Source organism: Chlorocebus sabaeus, chromosome 13, assembly GCF_047675955.1.
Source record: "Chlorocebus sabaeus isolate Y175 chromosome 13, mChlSab1.0.hap1, whole genome shotgun sequence".
Lineage (NCBI taxonomy): Eukaryota > Metazoa > Chordata > Mammalia > Primates > Cercopithecidae > Chlorocebus > Chlorocebus sabaeus.
Window position 1 is genome coordinate 62,634,341 of NC_132916.1, and position 22,375 is coordinate 62,656,715.

At 39.2% G+C, this 22,375-nt stretch overlaps 1 protein-coding gene across 1 annotated transcript; it reads right to left on the minus strand.

Annotated features, from left to right (window-relative positions):
- Nucleotides 1-1,394: 1,394 nt before the first annotated feature.
- Nucleotides 1,395-2,583, minus strand: LOC140713167 (non-histone chromosomal protein HMG-17). Its single transcript, XM_073022528.1, has one exon. The coding sequence runs from the start codon at nucleotides 2,481-2,483 to the stop codon at nucleotides 2,211-2,213; it is 273 nt and encodes a 90-aa protein (XP_072878629.1). The 5' UTR covers nucleotides 2,484-2,583; the 3' UTR covers nucleotides 1,395-2,210.
- Nucleotides 2,584-22,375: the final 19,792 nt, after the last annotated feature.

Consider the following 22,375-nt stretch of genomic DNA (forward strand, 5'->3'; position numbering starts at 1 on the left):
AACATGAACAAAGACATGTATACAGAAGAAAAAATGCAGTTGGACCATCCATGCATGTTTTTTGAGTTTGAGAGGTAAAAATAAAATGTGACATGGTTTGGATATTTGCCTTTCCAAATCTCACATTGAAATGTGACACCCGAGAGAGGAGGTGGAGCAAGATGGCCAGATAGAAGCCTTCACCAATCATCCTCCCTGCAGAAACAACAAATTGAACAACTATCCACACAAAAAAGCACCTTCATAAGAACCAAAACTCAGGCGAGTGATCATAGTACCCGGTTTTAACTTCATATCAAGGAAAGAGGCACTGAAGAAGGTAGGAAAGTCAGTCTTGAATTGCCAGCACAACCCCTGCCGCATTCCCTGGCAGTGGCTACGTGGGGTGGACAGAGAATCTGTGTGCTTACAGGAGGGAAAGCTCAGTAGTTTTGGGGCTCTGCAGTGGAACTCAGCACTGCCCTGTCACCATGGAGAGCAACATCAGGAAGAAGTCAGCTGGCACCGATGGAGGGTGCTATTTAGACCAGTCCTAGCCAGAGGGCAGTCACCCATCCAAGCCACCATAACCTGAGTTCCAGCAAGCCTCGTCACCACAGGCTAATGTGCTTTGGAGTCATAAGTAAACCTGAAAGGAAGTCTAGGCCAAAAGGACTGTAATTCCTGGTCAAGTCTAGGTGCTAAGCTGGGCTTAGAGCCGGAGGATTTGGAGGTCATGCAACCTAGTGAGACACGAGCAAGGATTATTGAGGCAGTGCTTACACCACCCCTCCCCAACTCCAGGCAGTGTAGCTTGTAGCTCCGGGAGAGACTCCTTCCTTCCATTTGAGGTGAGGAGAGGGGAAAGTAAAGAGACTTTGTCTTGCAACTTGGATACTGGCTCAGCTGCAGTAGGATAGGGTGCCAGGCTGACTCATGAGGCCCACGTATGACATTTCTAGACAAACCCTGGAACCTGCTGCCTTGAATGGAAGGAGCCAGCGTGGCAGAATTTCTCACCTGCTGAGTAAGGAGCCCTTGGCCCCTGAATAAGCAGCAGGGGTAGCCAGGCAGTACTTGCCATGGGCCTTGGGTGAGACTCAGAACCATGCTGATTTCAGATGTGACCCAGTGCGTTCCCCGCTGTGGTGGCTATAGGGAGAGACTCCTTCTGCCTGAGAAAAGGAGATGGAAGACTAAAGGGGAATTTCTCTTGCATCTTGGATACCAGCTTGGCCACAGTGGGGTAGAGCACCAAGCAGGCCCCTGGGGGTCCCCAATTCCAGGCCACTTTGCTGCTTAGACATCTCTTCTACCAGATACCCTAAGTCATCACTCTCAAGTTCAGACTTCCACAGATCCCTAGGGCATGGACATAAAGCAGCCAAGTTCTTTTTTTTTTTTTTTTTCCAAGCCAAACTGTATCCAGCTTTATTAAAGATACTTTCCATAAACAATCATGGTATTTCAGGCAGGACATGGGCAGACAATCGTTAACAGTATACAACAACTTTCAAACTCCCTTCTTCAATGGACTACCAAAAATCAGAAAGCCACTATAAAACCCAATGAAGTCTTCATCTGATGCTCTGAACAGGGAAAGTTTAGAGTGAGGGTTGACATTTCACATTTAGCATGTTGTTTAACAACTTTTCACAAGCCGACCCTGACTTTCAGGAAGTGAAATGAAAATGGCAAAATTTATCTGAAGATCCACAATCTAGAAATGGAACCAATGCTGTTTTGACAGGTGCCATCTCAGTGGCATCACTGGAAAGTCCAGATTGCCTGACACACTGGTAACCAATGACTATGGGTCAGGTCCCAACAGATGTCTGGGCTTAAGGGAGTTAAGTCTATGCTGAAAGATGGAAAGGGAGAAGAGGACATAAAAACAAATTTGTTTTTCCATACCACAAGGCTTTTGTGCCAAGGTGGCCATGTGTGTCAAAGTCAGGGAATCCCTCCTCCTGGGAACCAAGAGGAAGTCTCTCAAAACTAGAAGGGAAAGGTGTTTTCCCCACATCAATCCCGCTTTGGAGACATTCTCTTAGTGACATATGCCCCTTCCCCCAAAAACAACAATGAAGTGTTCTGTGTGCTAACAACATAGCTTTAAAAAAAAAAAAAAAAGTAAAACAAAATTCTGCATTTTTATAAAACTTGATAAAAAATAGTATTTCAAACTGTACAGTCACCAGAAGTACACAGTTATCAAAAATGCACACACTTCACTTGGCATCTCCAGCACCTTCAGCTTTCTGTGCCTGGTCTGTTTTGGCATCTCCGTTTTCTGCAGGGTTATTCCCCTCCTTGCCAGCATCAGCTTTTCCCTTTTTCCCTTTGGGTACCTTCTCTCCCTTCTTTGCAGGGGCCTTTTTAGGCTTGGGCTCTGGCTTTGGAGGAGCAGGTTTAGCAGACAACCTCGCGGATCTTCTCTGTGGTTCGTCCTTCACCTTGGCTTTATCTCCTTTAGCATCCCCTTCAGCCTTTCTCTTGGGCATGGTGGCGACGGCGGCGGGACGTAGGTGCTGGACGCGGGATGCAGCGCGCGCGGGCTTTGGTCGGTCCGGGGGTCGTTCTCGCCTCTTCTTCTTCACACTGCTCGAAAGCAGCCAAGTTCTTTGCCAAGACAACAAAAGTGACCTTTACGCCAGTTCCCAGTAAGTTCCTTGTTTCCATCTAAGACTTTGGCAGCCTGGACTTCACTGGCCACATCCCTATCGGCATTTGGGTCACAACCATTCAACCAGTCTCTAGGAAGTTGGAAACTGTCCCTCATCTTCCTGTCTTCTTCTGAGCCCTCCAAACTCTTCCAATGCCTGCCAGTTACTTATTTCCAAAGCTGCTTCCATGTATTCAGGTATCTTTATAGCAGTGCCCCACTCAGGGGTACCAATTTTCTGTATTAAGCCATCCATGCATTGCTACAAAGAAATACTTGAGACCAGGTAATTTATAAGAAAAGAAGTTTAATTCGCTCACAGTTCTGCAGGCTGTATAGGAAGCATAAGACTAGCTTCTGCTTCTAGGGAGGCCTCTGCAAAGTTACAATCATGGCAGAAGGTAAAGCAGGAGCTTGCACATCACATGGTGAAAGCAGGTGCAAGAGAGAAATTGGGGAGGTGCCACACACTTTTAAATGACCAGATCTCATGAGAACTCACTCACTGTCATGAGAACAGCACCAAGAAGATGGTGATAAACCATTCATGAGAAATCCACCCCCATGACCCAATCACCTTTCACCAGGCCCCACCCCCAACACTGAGGACTATGATTCAACAAGAGATTTGGTGGGAACACAGATCCAAACCATATCAGTGGACATCCTTTGTTGTGTTCCAGATCTTACAGGAAAGCCTTTTGATTTTCCCCATTCAGTACAATACCAGCTGTGTGTCTGTGGTACATGGCTTTTATTGTACTGAGGTATGTTCATTCTATATCCAGTATTTTGAGAGTTTTTATCATGAAGGAATGTTGAATTTTATCAAATGATTCTTCGGCATCAATTGAAATGATTACATGGTCTTTGTCCTTCCTTCTATCAATATCATATTGATTGATTTGTGAATGTTTAATCATCCTTGCACTTCTGGGATAAATCCTACTTGATCATGGTGAATGATCTTTTTAATATGTTATTGAATTTGGTGTGCTAATATTTTGTTGAGGGTTTTTGCATCCATGTTCATCAGGGATATTGACCTGTAGTTTTCTTTTTTTGATATGTCCCGTGTCTGGTTTTGGTATCAGGGTAATTCTGGCCTCTTGGAATGAGTTTGGAAGTATTCCCTCCTCCCTCCTCCTCTTTTTTTTTTTTTTTTTTTTTTTTTTTTTGAGACAGAGTCTTGCTCTGTCTCCCATGCTGGAGTGCAGCAGTACGATCTCGGCTCACTGCAACCTCTGCCTCCCGGGTTCAAGCAGTTCTCCTACCTCAACCTCCCGAGTAGCTGGGATTACAGGTGTGACCCACCATACCCAGCTAATTTTTGTATTTTTTGTAGAGACAGGTTTTCACTATGTTGGCCAGGCTGGTCTCCAAATCCTGACCTCAGGTGATCCACCCACCTCAGCCTCCCAAAGTGCTGGGATTATAGGCATGAGTTACCATGCCCAGCCCACCACGTCTGGCCCTCCTCTATTTTTTTTGAAATTGTTTGAGTAGGATTGGTATTAGTTCTTTAAATGTTTGGTAAAATTCAGCAGTAAAGCCACCAGGTCCTGGGCTTTTCTTTGCTGGGAGACATTTTTTATTATGACTTTGATCTTATTACTTGTTATTGATCTGTTCAGGTTTTGGATTTCATGTTTCAGTCTTGATAAGATGTATGTGTCTAGGAATTTGTCCACTTCTAGGTTTTCCAATTTAGTGACCTTTAATTGCTCATAGTAGCCTCTAATGATACTTTAAATTTCTGTAATATTGGTTGTAATGTTTCCTTTTTAATCTCTGATTTTATTTACATGGATTCTCTCTCTTTTTTTCTTAGTCTGGTTAAAGTTTTGTTGATTTTATTTATCTTTAAAAAAAAAAACCTTTTGTTTTGTTGACTTTCTGTATTGTTTTCATTTCTATTTCGTTTATTTGTACTCTGATCTTTATTATTTTCTTTATTTTTCTACTTTTGGGTTTGGTTTGCTTTTGCTTTTCTACTTCTTTAAGATGTAGCATTAGTTTGTTTATTTGAAGTTTTTCTACTTTTTTGATGTAGGTGCATATAGTTATAAACTTCCATCTTAGTACTGCTTTCACTGTATCCCATAGGTTTTGGTATATTGTGTTTCCACTGTCTTTTGTTTCAATAATTTTAAATTCCTTCTTAATTTCTTCATTGGCCCCCTGGTCGTTCAGGAGCATATTGTTTAATTTCCATGTGTTCGTTTAATTTCCAAAATTCCTCGTTATTGATTTCTGGTTTTATTCCACTGTGATCAGAGAAGATAGTTGACATAATTTCAATTTTTGTGAATTGTTTTATGGCCTAACATATGGTCTGTTTTTCAGAATGATCCATATGCTGACGAGAAGAATGTGTATTCTGCAGCCATTGAATGAAATGTTCCATAAATATCTATTAGGTCCATTTTGTCTACGGTCCAAATTAAGTCTGATGTTTCTTTGTTGATTTTCTGTCGGGGTGATCTGTCCAATGATGAATGTAGGGTGTTGAAATCTGTGGTTATTTTTGTACTGGGGGGGGTCTATCTTTCTCTTTAATAGTTGCTTTATATATGTGGGTGCTCCAGTGTTGGATGCACATATATTTAGAATTGCTATATCCTCTTGCTGAATCAACCCCTTTATCATTACATAATGACCATCTTTTGTCTTTTTAAATAGTTTTTGTCTTGAAATCTATTTTGTCTGATGTAAGTATAGCTACTACTCCTCTCTTTTGGGTTTCACTGGCATGGGATATCTTTTTCCATTCCTTTATTTTCAGTCTATGTGTGTTTTAATAGGCAAAATGTGTTTCTTGTAGGTAATAGATTGTTGAGTCTTGGTTTTTTAAATCCATTCAACCACTCTATGTCTTTCGATTGGAGAGTTTTGTACATAAACATTCAATGTTATTATTGATAAATAAGAACTTTTTCTTCCCATTTTGTTATTTGTTTTTTGGTTGTTTTATGGTCTTCTGTCTTCCTTCCTTCCTTCCTTCCTTCCTTCCTTCCTTCCTTCCTTCCTTCCTTCCTTCCTTCCTTCCTGTCTTCCTTTTACTGAAGGTTATTTTCTCTGGTGATATTTTTTAATTTCTTGCTTTGTGTGTATGTGTGTATCTGTTGTAATTTTTTATTTGATGTTACCATGAGGGTGCCAAATAATAACTTATAATCCATTATTTTAAACTGATGACAACTTACCACTGATAGCACAAACAAACACAGAGAAATCTAATAAAAACTCTATACTTTAACTTTGTCCTATGCTTTTTAACTTTGTAGTGTATCTATTTATATCTTATTGTGCTGTCTATGTCTTGAAATGTTGTTGTAGTTATTATTTTTGATTGGTTCATCTTTAACCTTTCTACTCAATATATGAATAGTTTGCATACCACAATAATACTATTATAACATTCTGTGTTTTTCTGTGTACTTACTATTACCAGTGAGTTTTATGCCACTAGATAGTAACTGACTTCAAATTATACAACAAAGCAATACCAAAACAGCATGGTACTGGCATTAAAACAGAAACATAGATCAATGAAACTGAATAGAGAACCCAGAAACAAACCCACACATCTACAGTGAATTCATTTTCAACAAAGATGCCAAAAACATATGTCAGAAAAGGGAGAGTCTCTTCAGTAAATGGTGCTGGGAAAACTCTATATCCATATGCAGAAGAATGAAACTAGACTATATACAAAAATCAAATCCGAATGGATTAAAGACAAATCTAAGACATCAAGCTATGAAACTACTACAAGAAAACATTGAGGAAACTCTCCAGGACAGTGGTCTGGGCAAAGATTTTTTGAGTTATACGCCATACACACAGGAGGCAATGAAAGCAAAAATAGACAAATAGAATCACATCAAGTTTAAAAGCTTCTGTACAGCAAAGTGAAGAGACGACCCATAGAATGGGAGAAAATGTTTGCAAACTACCCATCTGATAAGGATTAATAACTAGAATATATAAAGAGCTCAAACAACTGTATAGATAAAAACCCTAAAAATCCAGTTTAAAATGGGCAAAAGATCTGAATAGACATTTCTTAAAAGAAGACATACACATGCAAATAGGTGGTCAATATCATTAATCATCAGAGAAGTGCAAATCAAAATTACAATGAGATATTATCTCACCCTAGTTAAAATTTTTATCCAAAAGACAGGCAATAACAAATGTTGGCAAAAATGTAGAGAAAAGGGTTTCCTTGTACACTATTGATGGAAATGTGAATTAGAACAGTCACTATGGAGAACAGTTTGGAGGTTCCTGAAAAAACTAAAATAGAGCTATCATATGGTCCAGCAATTCCACAGCTAGGTATATACCCAAAAGAGAGGAAATCAATATATCAAAGAGATATCTGTGCTCTTATGTTTATTATAGCACTCCTCACAACAGCCAAGATTTGGAAGCAAACTAAGCATCCATCAACAGATGTATGGATAAAGAAAATGTATTACATAAACACAATAAAGTGTTATTCAGCCATAAAAAGAATAAGATCTCGTCATTTGCAACAACATGGATGGAACTGGAGGTCATTATGTTAAGTGGAATAAACCAGATACAGAAAGACAAACTTCACATGTTCTCACTTACTTGTGGGAGCTAAAAATTAACACAATCAACCTCATGGATGATCTTCTGCATATGGATATAGAGTTTTCCCAGCAGAGAACAGAAGGCTGGAATGGGTATTGGGGGTAGGAGGATGTAGAGATGGTTAATAAGTGCAAAAATATAGTTAGATAGAATGAATAAGATCTAGCATTTGATAGCATGGCAGGGTGAGTACAGTCAACAATAATTTATTGTATATTTAAAAATGACTCCAACTGGGCGCGGTGGCTCACGCCTGTAATCCCAACACTTTGGGAGGCCGAGGTGGGCAGATCACGGGGTCAAGAGATCAAGACCATCCTGGCCAACATGGTGAAACCCCATCTCTACTAAAAAAAAAAAAAATACAAAAAATTAGCGGGGTGTGGCAGCAGGCATCTGTAGTCCCAGCTACTCAGGAGTCTGAGGCAGAAGAATGGCATGAACCTGGGAGGCAGAGCTTGCAGTGAGCCGAGATTGTGCCACTGCACTCCAGCCTGGCCGACAGAGCAACACTCCATCTCAAAAAAATAAATAAATAAAATTTTTAAAAAATGACTCCAAGAGTATAATTGGAGTGTTTCTAACAGAAAGAAAGGATAAATGCCTGAAGTGATGGACACACTCATTTACCCTAATCTGATTATTATGCATTTTATGCCTATATCAAAATATCTTATGTACCTCATAAATATATACACCTATTATGTACCTACAAAATTTTAAAAATATAAAGAACTGTGGTACCCAGTGTTGGAGGTGGGGCCTGGTGGGAGGTCTTTGGGTCGTTGGGGTGTCCCTCGTGAATGTCTTGGTGCATGCCTCACAGGAGTGAGTCAGTTCTCACTCTATTAGTTCATGCAAGAGCTGGTTGTTTAAAAGAGCCTGGCACTTCCTCCCCTCTCTTTTGCTCCCCATCTAGCCATGTGACATGCATGTTCCCCCTTTGCCTTCCGTCATGATTGGAAGCTTCCTGAGGCCTCACCAGGAGCAGGTGCTGGTGCCATGCTTGCACAGCCTGCAAAACTATGGGCCAAGTAAACCTCTTTTTATGAATTACCCAGCCTCAGGTATTCCTTTGTGGGAACACAAAACGGACCAATACAGAATGGAAGTAACATTTATTACGGATTTAACTCTACTAAGTACTTCCCATGCACTACTTCATTTAATCATCACAATAACTGTGAAATAAGCATTATTAGGTCCAGTTTCTTGTTGATCTCTCTTCTCCAGATTGTTTTCGCAGAAGAAGGGTCTCAATTCTCATGAACCTATTTACTCCCAAGACTCTCTCAGAGAGCAGAGATTGGTTACTATTAGCTCAAGTGCTTTATCTTAGGAAGGCAAAGGTTGGTAAAAGCATAGGAATGGAGGTATTTGTTGGACTTGTTTCCTTGGCAGGTAACGTAGTGGTCTGCCTTTCTTTGTTCAAACCACCACATTCTCAGGCCAAGCCTCAGTGAGACTGTCCATTCTCCTCCCAACCTGAGTCACCAAGAGTCTTTAAACAAGCCCCACCACCACCACTCCAAGCCCCCCCACCCACCCCACAGTGGATACCTGCTCTCCTTTCCCCAGCTCCCAACCGACTCTAAGGCCTCCCCTACACAGCTTGATAACAAAGCCCTCACTGCCTAATACAGAGTAGCAGAGGAAGGGAGCCCAAGGTTTGGGGAACCTCATAAACATGGGAGTCCTATATTTTGGGAGGCAGGAACAAATAGCCCTTAACAGGGAGCCCCTGGAGGACAACATCCGGGAATTTGCTAGGGGGATCCCCAGGCCATCTATGGGGATTCAGACAGAAATCGGAGGCATGGAGCCTATGACCAGAGACATGAGAAGATGAGGTGTAAGGGCCAAAAAGGGGAGAGGTCAGTAGAGAAAGAAGTGAGAGGCAAGTGCAGGAAGACACCCCTGCAAGCTTAGAGACAGGTGACGCTCATCTCAACAGCACTGGGTCTTTGCAGACATTGCGCTTTATGGTTTATGGAATGAACTAGGATATAGTTTATTTTAACCTATCAATCAGTACGTTGGCACTTTATTCAAGACTGCAAAAGATACTTTCTTTAATGTGTGGAATGAAAATGTTCACTAAATCACAGTTGATTTAACTTTATATAAGGACATTACAATAGCTCATTTTGACATATTTTTATGTGACTCACGGGATAAACAGATCAAGTTTGAGGACTTTCTAATCATTTTTTGTAGATGTGAACTAAGTCATGTTTTTCAGAATTGAATTTGTAAAGACTTACGTTAAAATAATTTCAAACATACATGAGAAATATACATGTAACTTCATAAAGGCTTTTCTGTCTTTTATATGTGGCTGTAACATTCCTTCTCCAAGTATTTTTTGAAGGAAGGACAGATGCACAAAGGAGAATTTGTATAAACTTTGGGCCTGTGTGTATTCAACTTCAGAGAGATGACAATAATGAAGCTTGCCTGGGTAAAAACACTGATTCAGAAAGTGAGGATACCTGGGTTCTCACCCCAACTCTCAAGTAACTAATCATGTAAATATGAAAACTTTTCAAATATTTTTGTGCCTTATGAGCCTTTTCTGTGAAATAAGCATATTCAACACAATTCATCATTTTCTCTTTCTTTCTTTCTTTCTTTCTTTCTTTCTTTCTTTCTTTCTTTCTTTCTTTCTTTCTTTCTTTCTTTCTTTCTTTCTTTCTTTCTTTTGAAACAGAGTCTCACTCTGTCACCAGGCTAGAGTGCAGTGGCACGATCTTGGCTCACTGCAACCTCTGCCTCCTGGGTTCAAGCGATTCTCCTGCCTCAGCCTCCCAACTAGCTGGGACTATAGGCACACACCACCACATTCAGCTAATTTCTGTATTTTTAGTACAGAAGCGGTTTCACAATGTTGGCCAGGATGGTCTCAATCTCTTGACCTCATGATCCACCCACCTCGCCCTCCCAGAGTACTGGGATTACAGGCGTGAGCCACCGCCCTCAGTCAGTTCATCATTTTCAAAGTATGCTTCCTTGCTCCCAAATTCCAGCTAAACTTCCCTGTGGACTTTTCTCACTCATTCTCACTGGAATCCCTTTCTGAGTTGGGAAATAATTGAGCAATGGATGCTGGGGTCTGACAGACAGAGAGTGAAATATGGGCTGATGGTGATGGAAGCTGAGTTGGTGAAGGTAGCTCACGTGAGCTGCAGCAGTGGGCCCCCTTGATATCTATCACCAGCTGGACACCTTGGGCCTTCCCACAAGTTCTTAACATACAAAGGGACAGAGAATGGATGTGTCCTGCAGAGGGACTGACTCCAAAAGGAACAGAAGCCCATAAAAGGATGAGCCAAAACACCTAGTCCCTTTTTCTACATATACTAACCACTTAGGTCCTCCTCTTGCCACAGGGAGGATGAGGAAGTAGAGAAGATGGGCAGGTTCCGCCCATGTTTCTCCCTTCTAGAAAGTGGAGTAAAAATTTCCTCTCCTTTCTGATAACACAAGGAGGTGAGAATACATGTTTTTTGTCTCCTACAATGTATTCATTCAACAAATATTTATAAGACACCTCCTTTGTGCCAGGTGCTGGGATAGACAGTAGAGATATAGGAAGGCAAAACGAATACAAGCTCTTCTTGCAAGGAGCTTGCAATCTGCTGAAAGGGAAATGTAATTACGAAAAGAAATACTTAATTGCAAACTGTAATCCATACTAGGAAGGAAAAGCACAAGGTGATCTGAGAGAGAATAACACAAGAACATGATTCTAAGGGTGTGTTGGGTAAACTTCATTAGAAAGTGATAGTTAATCTCAAATGGGAAGAGTGTGGCGAGTGTATGTGTATGAAAGTCTTTGAGGCTAGGAAAAACTAGAGGGGGATAGTGCAGCCTAAGTAGAGAGAGAGGGGCGATGAGTGACCCAAGATGCAAAGAATTAGGCAGGAACCAAATCAACAGGACTTGTAGGTTATGTTCGGGAGTGGGGACTTCACCCTAAGTATAATGGAAAGCAACAGAAAGGTGTGAAGCAAGATATCAAGGGATAAGTGATAGACTCTGTGCTAATGAGAAGATCCTACAATGTAGTATCCAAACTAGCTCTGTTCCTCTCCATCAGCCTCCATCTCTGCTCCAATTTTGTCATATAAATGGAGCTGAATCCACAGGTTGAACTTAGGGGATACCAAGAAGCAGGAAAAATCATGAAGCCGGACTCATTATTATAGGGCCTAGTTTTCATTAGTTGCTTGGCCATTGTTTGATGTCAAGCTGGAGGAACATGTTTATGACATGCCACAAAGCTTTGCCTTGCTAATATTTTATTCAGTAAAATCTATGGTTGATATAAAGCTTAGAAAGAACAAGTGTATCAAACAACAAAATTTATTCAAAATTATGTCAAAATAAAGAAACTCTCAGTTAAATCCACTGGATATAATGCCAGAGAGAAATTAAAATCCATCTATTTATGATCCAAATGAGTTATAACTCCCAAGGAAGTGATAGATGACCCATAGAATGGAAGAAAATATTTGAAACTCATATTTGATAACATACTTTTATCTAAAATATAAAAGAACTCTTACAACTCAATAATAAGCAGACAAATGCCCAATATTAAAAATGGTAAAGGCTCTGAATAGACATTTCTCCAAAGAAGATATACAAATGGCCAATAAGCACATGAAGAAATGCTCAACATCTTTAGTTATTAGGGAAATCAAGTCAAAACCACAATATGATACCATTCTATACCACTAGGATTACTATAATAAAAAGACAGGTAACAAATACTGATGAGGATGCAGAGAAATTGGATCCCTCATATACTGCTGGTAGAAATGTGAAATGATGCACCACTCAGGAAAACAGTTTGGTGGTTCCTTAAAAGGGTAAACATAGTTACCATATGACCCAGCAATTCCATATCTAGGTATATACCTAAGATATGTAAAAACAAAAATTTGTATGCTTATGTTTGTAGAAACATTATCCAAAGTAGCCAAAAAGTGGAAATAACTCAAATGTCTATCAACTGATAATAGATAAATAAAATGTAGTATATCCTGACAGTGGAATATTATTTTGCCATAAAAAGGAATGAAGTGCTGAGGTGTACTACAGCATGAATGGACCTTTAAAACATTCTGCTAGATAAAAGAAGTCTGTCACAAAAGACTACATATTGTATGATTCCTTTAGGAGAAATCTCTAGAAAAGGCAAATCTCTAAGGACAGAAAGACTGGTGGACCTGGGGGTTTGGGGAAATGTATAGTGATTGCTAAAGCATATGGGAAACTCCTAAAAAATTTTCTTTTTGAGGTGCTGAAAATATTATATTTATTGATTGTAGTGATGACTGCATAACTCTGTGGATATACTAAAAAACAATAGATTTTACTCTTTCTTTCTTTCTTTCTTTCTTTCTTTCTTTCTTTCTTTCTTTCTTTCTTTTGTTTTTTTTTTTTTTGAGACAGAGTCTCACTCTGTTGCTCAGGCTGGAGTGCAGTAGAGCAATTATAGCTCACTGCAGCCTCGACCTTCCAGGCTCACATGATCCTCCCATCTTAGCCTCCTGAGTAGCTGGGGCTACAGGCATGCACGACAATACCTGGCTAATTTTTGTATTTTTTTTAGAGTCGGGGTCTTGCTGTGTTGCCCAGGCTGGTCTTGAACATATTTTACACTTTCAATAGATATATTGTCTAGTATGTGAATCATATCTCAATTAAGTTGTTATAAAAATCAATTATATAAAGTACTACAGAGTGACTTAGATAATATTTATTCAAAGACATGTTACCAAAGCTCACTTAAGGAGAAATAATCTGAATAACACTCTATTTATTAGTGAAATTATATTTATAGCTTAAAACCTTTCCACAAAGAGTAGGCCTAGATGGATTCAATGGTAAATTTAATCAAACATCTGACAAAGAAGTAATACCAATTCTACACAGACTTTTCTAGAAAAGAGAAGAGAAAGAAGCACTTTTTAACTCATTTTATGAAGCCATTATTACCCTGACACCAAATCCAAAGAAGACGTTGTAAGGGGAAATTAGAGATCAACATCCTTTAAGTATATAGACACCAAAATTCTTAAATTATTAGCAGATTGACTTGGACAATATAGAAAAAGGATAATAAATCATGACCAAGTGGGGTTTATTCCAAGAATGCAAGATCGGTTTAACATTTGAAAGTCAATCAGTATAATTCTCCACATTAAAAGGGTCAAAGAAAAGAAGTATATAAACATTCTAATAGATGTAGAAAAAGCATTGGAAAATTTTTAGTGCCCATTTATGAGAAAAACCCTAAGAATATTAGGAAAAGAACTCAATAAAGGCCATCTACAAAAAGCTTTCATTAACATCATACTTAATGGTGAAAGACAAAACATATTCCTTTTAAGATGAGGAAAAATTCAAGGATGTCTGTTCTTGCCATTTCTATTCAACATTGCACTAGGACTCTCAGCCAGTTCAGTTATGTAAAATAGATGAATAAATGGCATATATTTGGAAAGGAAGAAGTACGTTGCAATCTTTCATTGTAGGTGACATAAACATCTATATAGAAAACCATAAAAATCTACACAAAAAAACCCAGTACAATTAATAAGTGACTACCTTAAGTCTGTAAGATGTACAAAAATCAATTGTATTTCTACATGCTAGCAACACACAATTGGAAATTGAAGTTAAGAAACAATGCAGTTTATAATAGCATCGAAAAATGAAATACAAACATATTTAATATATCATGTACAAGACTGAAAATAACAAAACATTGCTGACAGAAATTAAAGAGGACCAAAATGAATAGTGATATTTACCATGTTAATGGATCAGATGACTGAATATTGTTGCAATACTAACTTTTCAAAAGATTGTCTATAGATTCAGGGCTGGGCGCAGTGACTCAGGCCTGTAATCCCAGCACTTTGGGAGGCCAAGACAGGTGGATCACCTGAGGTCAGGAGTTCGAGATCAGCCTGACCAACATGGAAACACCCTGTCTCTACTAAAAATACACAATTAGCCAGGTGTGGTGGCACATGCCTATAATCCCAGCTACTCGGGAGGCTGAGGTAGGAAAATCACTTGAACCAGGGAGGCGGAGGTTGTGGTGAACCAAGATCACACCATTGCACTCCAGCCTGGGCAACAAAAGTGAAACTCCATCTAAAAAAAAAAAAGAGAAAAACACAAAAAAAGAAAGATTGCCTATAGATTCAACACAACTCCAAAAAAAAAAAAAAGACAACCCTGGACAACTTTTTAATTGAAATTGACAAACCGATTCTAGAATGTATATGGAAATGTAAAGGGCCTAGAATACCTAAAACAACTCTTATGAAAGGACAAAGTTAAAGGATTTACACTATTTACCTGATTTTAATAAGTACTACAAAGCTACAGTAACCAAGACAGTACAGTACTGACATAAGTATAACTATAGAGATCAATAAAACAGATTACAGAATCCAGGAATAGATTATATTAGGGTTCTCCAGAGAAACAGAACCAATATAGTCTATCTAATCTAACTATAGGGAGATTTTATTATGGGAATTGTTTGACATGTTTGCGGAGACCAAGAAGTCCATAACATGCTGTATGCAAGCTGAAGAACTAGAAAATCTAGTGGGATAATTTGATCCAATTCTGAAGGCCTGAGAACCAGCAGAGCTGATTGATTGTGTAACTCCCAGTCCAATCCCAAAGGCCTGAGAACTGGGGATATGGGGGCATTGGTGTAAGTCCCAAAGTTCAAAGGCCCAAGAACAAGGAGCTCTGATGTCCAAGGACATGAGAAGATGGCTGTCCCAGCTTACAAAGAGGGAGACAATTCCCCCTTTCTCTGCCTTTTTGTTCTATTGGGCCTTCAACAGATTGAATGATGCCGTACACATTGACGAGGGCAGATCTTCTCTACCTCATCTACTGATTCAGACACTAATCTCTTCTGGAAACATCTGCACAGACACCCAAAAATAATGTTTTACCAGCTATCTGAGCATTCCTTAAGCCAGTCAGGTTGACATAGACCAACACAAATATACTTCATTGATATTTGACAAAGATATCAAGGCCATTCAGTGGAAAAAAAGGCAGTCTTTTTAACAATGATTCAGGAATAAAGGAAAGGGAAAAGGATTGACTGCCTAGGGGCATGAGAGAATTTTTTCAGCAATTGATCTATTCCATATTTTGATTGTGGTCATGACTACTGACTATATATACTTGCCAGAACTCAATGTACAATTAAATCAGTGAATTTTATTATATGCAAATTTTACCTCAATAAAGTCAACTTAAAATTTTAAAAAATTAATTATATCAGGTCACAGTGGAGGAGATTTTACTTGGGAATAGTTTCTGTGGAAGATTTCTGAATGAATGTTAATTTACCACACTTAATATGGGCTTACAATATAGCATGCTTATTTTAAAAGGTGATAAAACTTTAGGCAGTATTAATTTTACATACAGTATAATAGCCTGTCTTTTCTCTTACTAATCAACCCATATCTAGAGTGCTATGGGTCTTTTAAAAAGAGGGACATTCATGACTAAAGAACATCAGAGTAGGAGAAACTGAATGTGTTGTGATCTTGAACCCCCACTGAATTAAAACAATTTAGGGAGCTGAGGGGATTTGTTGAATCATGAAATAAATCTGTAGGGGAAAATTTTAATTATCTTAAAGAACTCATAACTCGTTAAGTATTTAAGTCCCTGCCATCCTGCAGGCATTATACTAAGCATTAATCTTATGATGAATAAACAGAAGAAATTTTCACTGTTATATGGAGACAATTTTGGTTCAATAAAAAGAAGAACATTCTAACAATTAGAGTTGCAAAAAAAAAAAAATGAGTCCTTTGCAAAAGAAGTAGGGCATCTCCATCTGTGTGACTAAAGACTGCATTCCCAGTTGCCAGGGATAAGAGTGCTTTCTTCTGTGTTGCGAGGCAGGTTACCTCTGAATTTCCTTTCCAAATTAGGTTCAGATGGCGTTGTGTGAAATGAAAAATATTTAATGTAGATTTGAGGCTGGGCACAGTGGTTCATGTCTCTAATCCCAGCACTTTGGGAGGCCAAGGTGGGTGGATCACCTGAGGTCAGGAGTTTGAGACCAACCTGGCCAAAATGGTGAAACCCCATCTCTACTAAAAATACAAAAATTAACTGGGTGTGGTGGTACGTGCCCGTGGTCCCAGCTACTCGAGAGGCTGAGGCACGAGAGTCACTTGAACCTAGGAGGCAGAGGTTGCAGTGAGCCAAGATTGTACCACTGCACTCCAGCCTGGGCAACAGAGAGAGATTCTGCCTCAAAAAAAATAAATAAATAAAATAAAAAATAAAAAAGATAGATAGATAGATAGATAGATAGATAGATAGATAGATAGATTTGATAAAAAAGAAAGATTTGACATTTTTAGTTTTATTTTTGTATTAAAAATAGGTGCTTTTCTGATTATGAATATAAAGCATATGCATTATATTTCAGATGGTTAAGTTGCATAGAAGGAAGTAAAAAATAATTCATAATCTCACAACCCAGAAATGAGCATCATTAACATTTTGTTACTCTCCTTCCAGATTTTTCCTACGTATCTATACACCACAGAAAGTGGAACACACACATATTTTTCCCAAAATGTCATCGTATTATACAGACTATTTTCACATGGCTTTCTCTCTCTTAAAATGTATTATGGGGATCTTTCTATATCAACAGAGAGAGATTGACATTACTCACATTGAATAACATGTTGTGTGGAGGTACTATAATTTGTTTAGTCAGTTTTCTATTAATGAACATTGAACATTTTTGGATGTTTCCAAAGTTATTTGGTTTGGCTATATTCCTGAGACAGAGAGAGAGAGAGAGAGAGAGAGAGAGAGAGAGAGAGAGAATATGCAAACTGCCTTCCAGAAAGAAAGATTATTATTAATTTTGTTAATCTTTGACAATGTTAAGGGGGGAAAATTTGTTATAATTTGTATTTTTTTGATTACTAGAAGCTTACACTCTAGTGAGGGAGACAGACATCAAAAGTCACATATAAATATAAATATAAATTTACAACTGTAATAAGTGTTATGACAGTGAGTCAATACAATGAGTATATAAGCAAGAGATTGACATGATAACTTAGTTGGGATCTTAAGAAGTCAGGGAAAGCTTCCCTGAAAGAATGATGACTGAGTGATGTAGTTATCAGCTAATCATGGGAGCATAGATGAGAGCTAGAGCTGGCATAGAGAGAATTTCAGAAAGAGGAAAGAGCATATGCAAAGGCTGTGTATGTTCTAGGAACAGAAAGAAAGCCAACATGGATGGTATGCGACAAGCCAGGGCCAGCACAGTGCTGTGATGGAGCTGGAGAGGGAGGAGTCACCACATCACTCAGGATCTTGTCGTTCATGGTAAGTTCATATTCATATATTGCACTGGCCATATCTGTTGAAGGCTTCTGATCTTTATCTGGAGAACAATGGAAGTCATTAAAATATTTTAAGCAAGGAAGTCACATAATAAAATCTACATTTTGAAAAAAATCACCTGGTTTCAGGTTGGAAAATGTTTAAGTTGGGGGCAGGGTGGATGTGGGTAGCCTCCTTTCAAGGCTACAACAGCATCTAGGAGAAAGATGGTGCTGGCTTAGATCAAGGTGGTGTCAGCAAAGCTAAAAAGAGAATGGATTTGCGAGTCCTATGGAGACAAGACTTGGAGAAGCGTTGGGTACCAGGGGCAAGGAAGACTTCGAGATTCCTGGCTGTAGGGCTTGTGGTGATACAATCCCAGGGTATTCTGGAAGAGGACCACTTTTAGGAGAATGATGTGTTCAGTTTTGATCATGAAACTTAAACACTTTTCATTATTGGTCATTTGTATTTCTTATATGTACCTCCTATTGTGCAATTTCCTTTGACATTGCTCTTTTTCCTCTCATATAATACCCCATTACTAGGGATAATACACCTTTTTCATATATGTTGCAAATGTTTTTCTCAATTTGTCATTTCCTTTTCCGGTTATTTGCTTTTAATTTTATTATTTTCTGTAGAAGAGTTGATATTTTATAAAATCTAAACATTATAAAATTGTGTATTGCCTTTTAATTTTTGAAATTAAGCTATGGACATCACAGAAAATTTAATTGTAATTACCAATCAATCAGAATTTTCATCCCAAGATTCATATTTTAATCATTCTCTTTGTATAGATAGAAAAAAAGAGCTCACCTAAATGAAGATATGAATAGCTTTGTATAAGAATGTCTAGAAATTGAATTTTTATGACAAATGTCAACATTGTCATTTCTTCATGTGGTATTTAATATCTATGGATCACTTCAGAATAAAAAATTTAGAGCTCTTTTAGTCTTCCAAATCAGGCACTTACTTAAGTCTTCCAAGTCTTAGTATCTGCTCTACAACCCCTGTCAAATACTGATATTTGAGAGAAGTGGTGCATATTCCACAGGTGATTCTGAAGGTCATATATGCCTTTTCATTTTTGTATCTGTAAGGCTTAACACGGTACCTGTTGAATGAATTAACAAAGCATTTTCAATTAAAATACTTAGACGGATAGGTGCACTGGCTCACATCTGTAATCCCAGCACTTTGGTGGGAGGCCGAGGCAGGAGGATTGCTTGAGCCCAAGAGTTCAAGACCAGCTTGGGCAACATAGTGAGATCTCATCTCTATAAAAAATATATAAAATTAGCCAGGAATGATGGCATGTGCCTGTAGCTCCAACTGCTTGGGAGGCTGAGGTAGGAGGATCACTTGAGCCTAGGAGGTTGAGGATGCAGTGAGCCAAGATCAGGCTACTGCACTCCATCCTAGGTGAAAAAGTGAGACCCTGTCTCAAAATAAAATAATAAAATGCTTAGAATAAAATGTTTAGAAATGGTTATATGTACAAACATCCCCTGACTAATAAGCTCTTGGCTTAATACTTACAAATGAATGACCATTACCACTTGACCACAAAGTCCTCCCATAGCTATCACTGATGTCCTGTTCTCCAGGAACCTTCCTCTGTCGTTGACACCTGGATCCATGGAGCCCTTCCCTACCATTGCTGTGGAGATCACCTGGATCCTCTGGGCGCTCTCCACCTCCTTCCTTGCTTTGCTTTCAGACCTCTCAGGCCAGTGGCACCTATACCCCATTCCACCCTATTGCCAAAAGCATCAGAAATCTAAGAACCTCAGGACTCAAGAGTCTCAGGGTTTAGGACTCAGCATATAAGGTGGTGATGCTAAGGTCTTTCTTTCTGGAAATGCTACAAACTACACTCAGGAATTTCAGCCCCATGATAAATTAAATGAGATTTTGTGAGTTTGCTTGAGAATGTAGCCACCATTTATAATGCTCCTAAACACAGACTTAATAAAATACCTTCTGAAATTGGTGATTACTTGTAGAGTGAACATTAATATTTATGGCAAATTAATTTTTCTTTTTATTTGACAACATATTAAATTGGATGCATGTTTTTCCCTTTAATATTAAAGCCTGGTCCAATTGTAAGGATGAAAAGGGAACTATTCCTTTCTGGGAATCCCTGCAGCTGACTCAAGGGATATACCAGCAATGAAGGCAAGCAGCATTTCTTTCTCCTTCAAACACATGGTGATATGGTTTGGCTGTGTCCCCACCCACATCTCATTTTAAATTGTAGCTCCCATATTCCCACGTGTTGTGGGAGGGACCTGGTGGAAGATAACTGAATCATGGGGGCAGTTTCCCCCATACTGTTCTCATGGTGGTGAATAAGTCTCATGAGACCTGATGGTTTTATAAGGGGTTTCCCCTTTTGCTTGGCTCTCATTGTCTCTTGCCTGCCACCATGTAAGATGTGCCTCTCACCTTCCACCATGACTGTGAGGCCTCCCCAGCCACGTAGAACTGTGAGTCCATTAAACCTCTTTTTCTTTATAAATTCCCCAGTCTCAGGTGTGTCTTTATCAGCAGCGTGAAGATGGAAAATACACATGGTTTGTCCAATCACTTCTATTTTGTTTGTGCATTAAAATCTTAAGCTTCTAAGGGGCATGGTCTGTACTTATAAAACAATACACGTACTTGTCCTCCCCAAATAAAAAAAGAATAACTGATCACAGGAGGAGAAACTCAGTCTTCCTCATCCTGAAGTTCTTTAAAAATGTCTTTAGTGTTGGTTAAGACAGAATATTTTTGCAGAATAAATTTCTGTGTGTGACAAAAGTAGATCAGAGCAGTTAGTGCTCTAGAGAAGATGCCCAGATAGCTTTACTGACCAAGAGGAAATTTTCATTTCCTTCTACTCTTATGACCAAAAGTTTCTTCTCCAAAAAGCAGGCCCAGGATTAGAGTTCTTGACTTTCAGCACCCATCCTACCCCATAGCCAGAGGAGCTCAACCTGCCATTTAGAGTGCACACGTTATTACACCACGTGCAGGGACCCTAGAGTCTAAGCCCCACACATCAGAGTTTTAATCAGAGGAGTAGACATTACTTGTTTCAGTTTCACCCAAGTTCCTACAGGTCAGGTATGTGTGTGTTGATTCTAGTTCTCTTTCCCACCTCCCTCTGACTTTTATACCCAGCCACTGGTCAGAGCCATTTGAGATTGAGAGAGGTGAAGTCTGGTTCTGTTTGGTTCTTGAATCCACTACTTAGTTCCAAGAGAAAATCACATTTTTTCCAACCACTAAATTATTGAATCTGTGGGTCTATCGGAATTTACTGTCAAACTGCATGCAATTCATCTAAAAGTATTCCTACTTCAAAAAGATTAGAAATAGCTTATTTTTTTCCATAGTAAATGGAAAGTACAGGTTAAAATATAAGAGAGAACACCTAATAGGAATAAATTATTGGGTCCATGGGTCTACTGGAATTTGCCAACAAAACACAATTCTTTATCTAAAAGTATAACTGCTTCCAAAAGTCAGAAACAGCTTATTTTCACAGCAAATGGAAACTTAAGGTTTAATATAAGACAGAAGATCTAATAAGAATACAAATAGATGTTTCTAGACACCTGGAGTAATGTAAGTACTATTGTTCACTCAGTCATTCATGAATATTTTAATTGAGCAACCACTGTGTACCAGGCACCATGTTAGGTATTGCATATGTAGCAAAACAGACATGGTTCCTTCCTTCTTGGCTTTGAAACTACTTGCACCTGGAAGAGATACCTGACCTGGAGCATGATCAGCATAGTGATAGCCTCAAAGGCTCTGAGAGTGGATTTGATCACCTATGGGGTGTTGGGGCAGTGACAGGGAGACAGGGAAGAAGAGGGCAGAGAGAGGGAAAGAGAAAGAGACAGACTGTGAGAAAGGCAAAAAAGAGGGCTAGGACTGACTGGTGAGACTAATCTTTCGAGTTTGAGCAAATAGAGCCAGAAATGAAGCCTGATAAAGTACCAGACAAATAGAAAGAAAACAAAGCAAATGTGACTTTGCAGAATCCAATAAAGGAGCATGGTTTCAAGGAAAGAGTGGTCCATAATAGCAAATGCTGCTAAGAGATAAAATAAAATGGAGGGCTTGTCTTAGGTATTTAAAGAAAAGAGGTATTTAATGGAGAGGAAGGGCTGGGACCTGGTGTAACTAGAACCACGTGGCAAGGGAGGCACTGGGGAGCCTGGAACCCTCATGCTCTTCTCCCAACACTGAGCTCTCTTCCACTCTTCATTCAGGTCAGGGCTTGTATGTTGCTACTTGTGGGGAGCCTCCCAAGTCACAAGTCTGGGCTAGGTGCCCCTCCTGTACGCTTCTGTAGGTACTGTTTACTTCCCTCCATTGCAATTATATTTTTTCTTGATTGTAAACAGCAGCAACCATCTCTGATAAACTGAAGCAGAAAAGACAATTTTTTGGAAGGCCGTTTGGGAGTTTGCAGAATTTTAATGTAAGAACTAGGCTTAGAAAACAGGCCAAATCCAAAGAAGATCAAGCAATGGAAATACGGACCAGGTTACATCTCCAGGTGTGCTGGTGAGTTAACCAGGCAACCTCACACTCAGCTCACACTTGGCCCCATCACCACTATTGCCACCAGATGCTGGGTGCTGCTGCCATAACACCAAGAGA

Bases quoted from the DNA above. Each gene is read 5' to 3' on its own strand.
- LOC140713167 (XM_073022528.1), bottom strand. From the start codon at position 2,483: ATGCCCAAGAGAAAGGCTGAAGGGGATGCTAAAGGAGATAAAGCCAAG.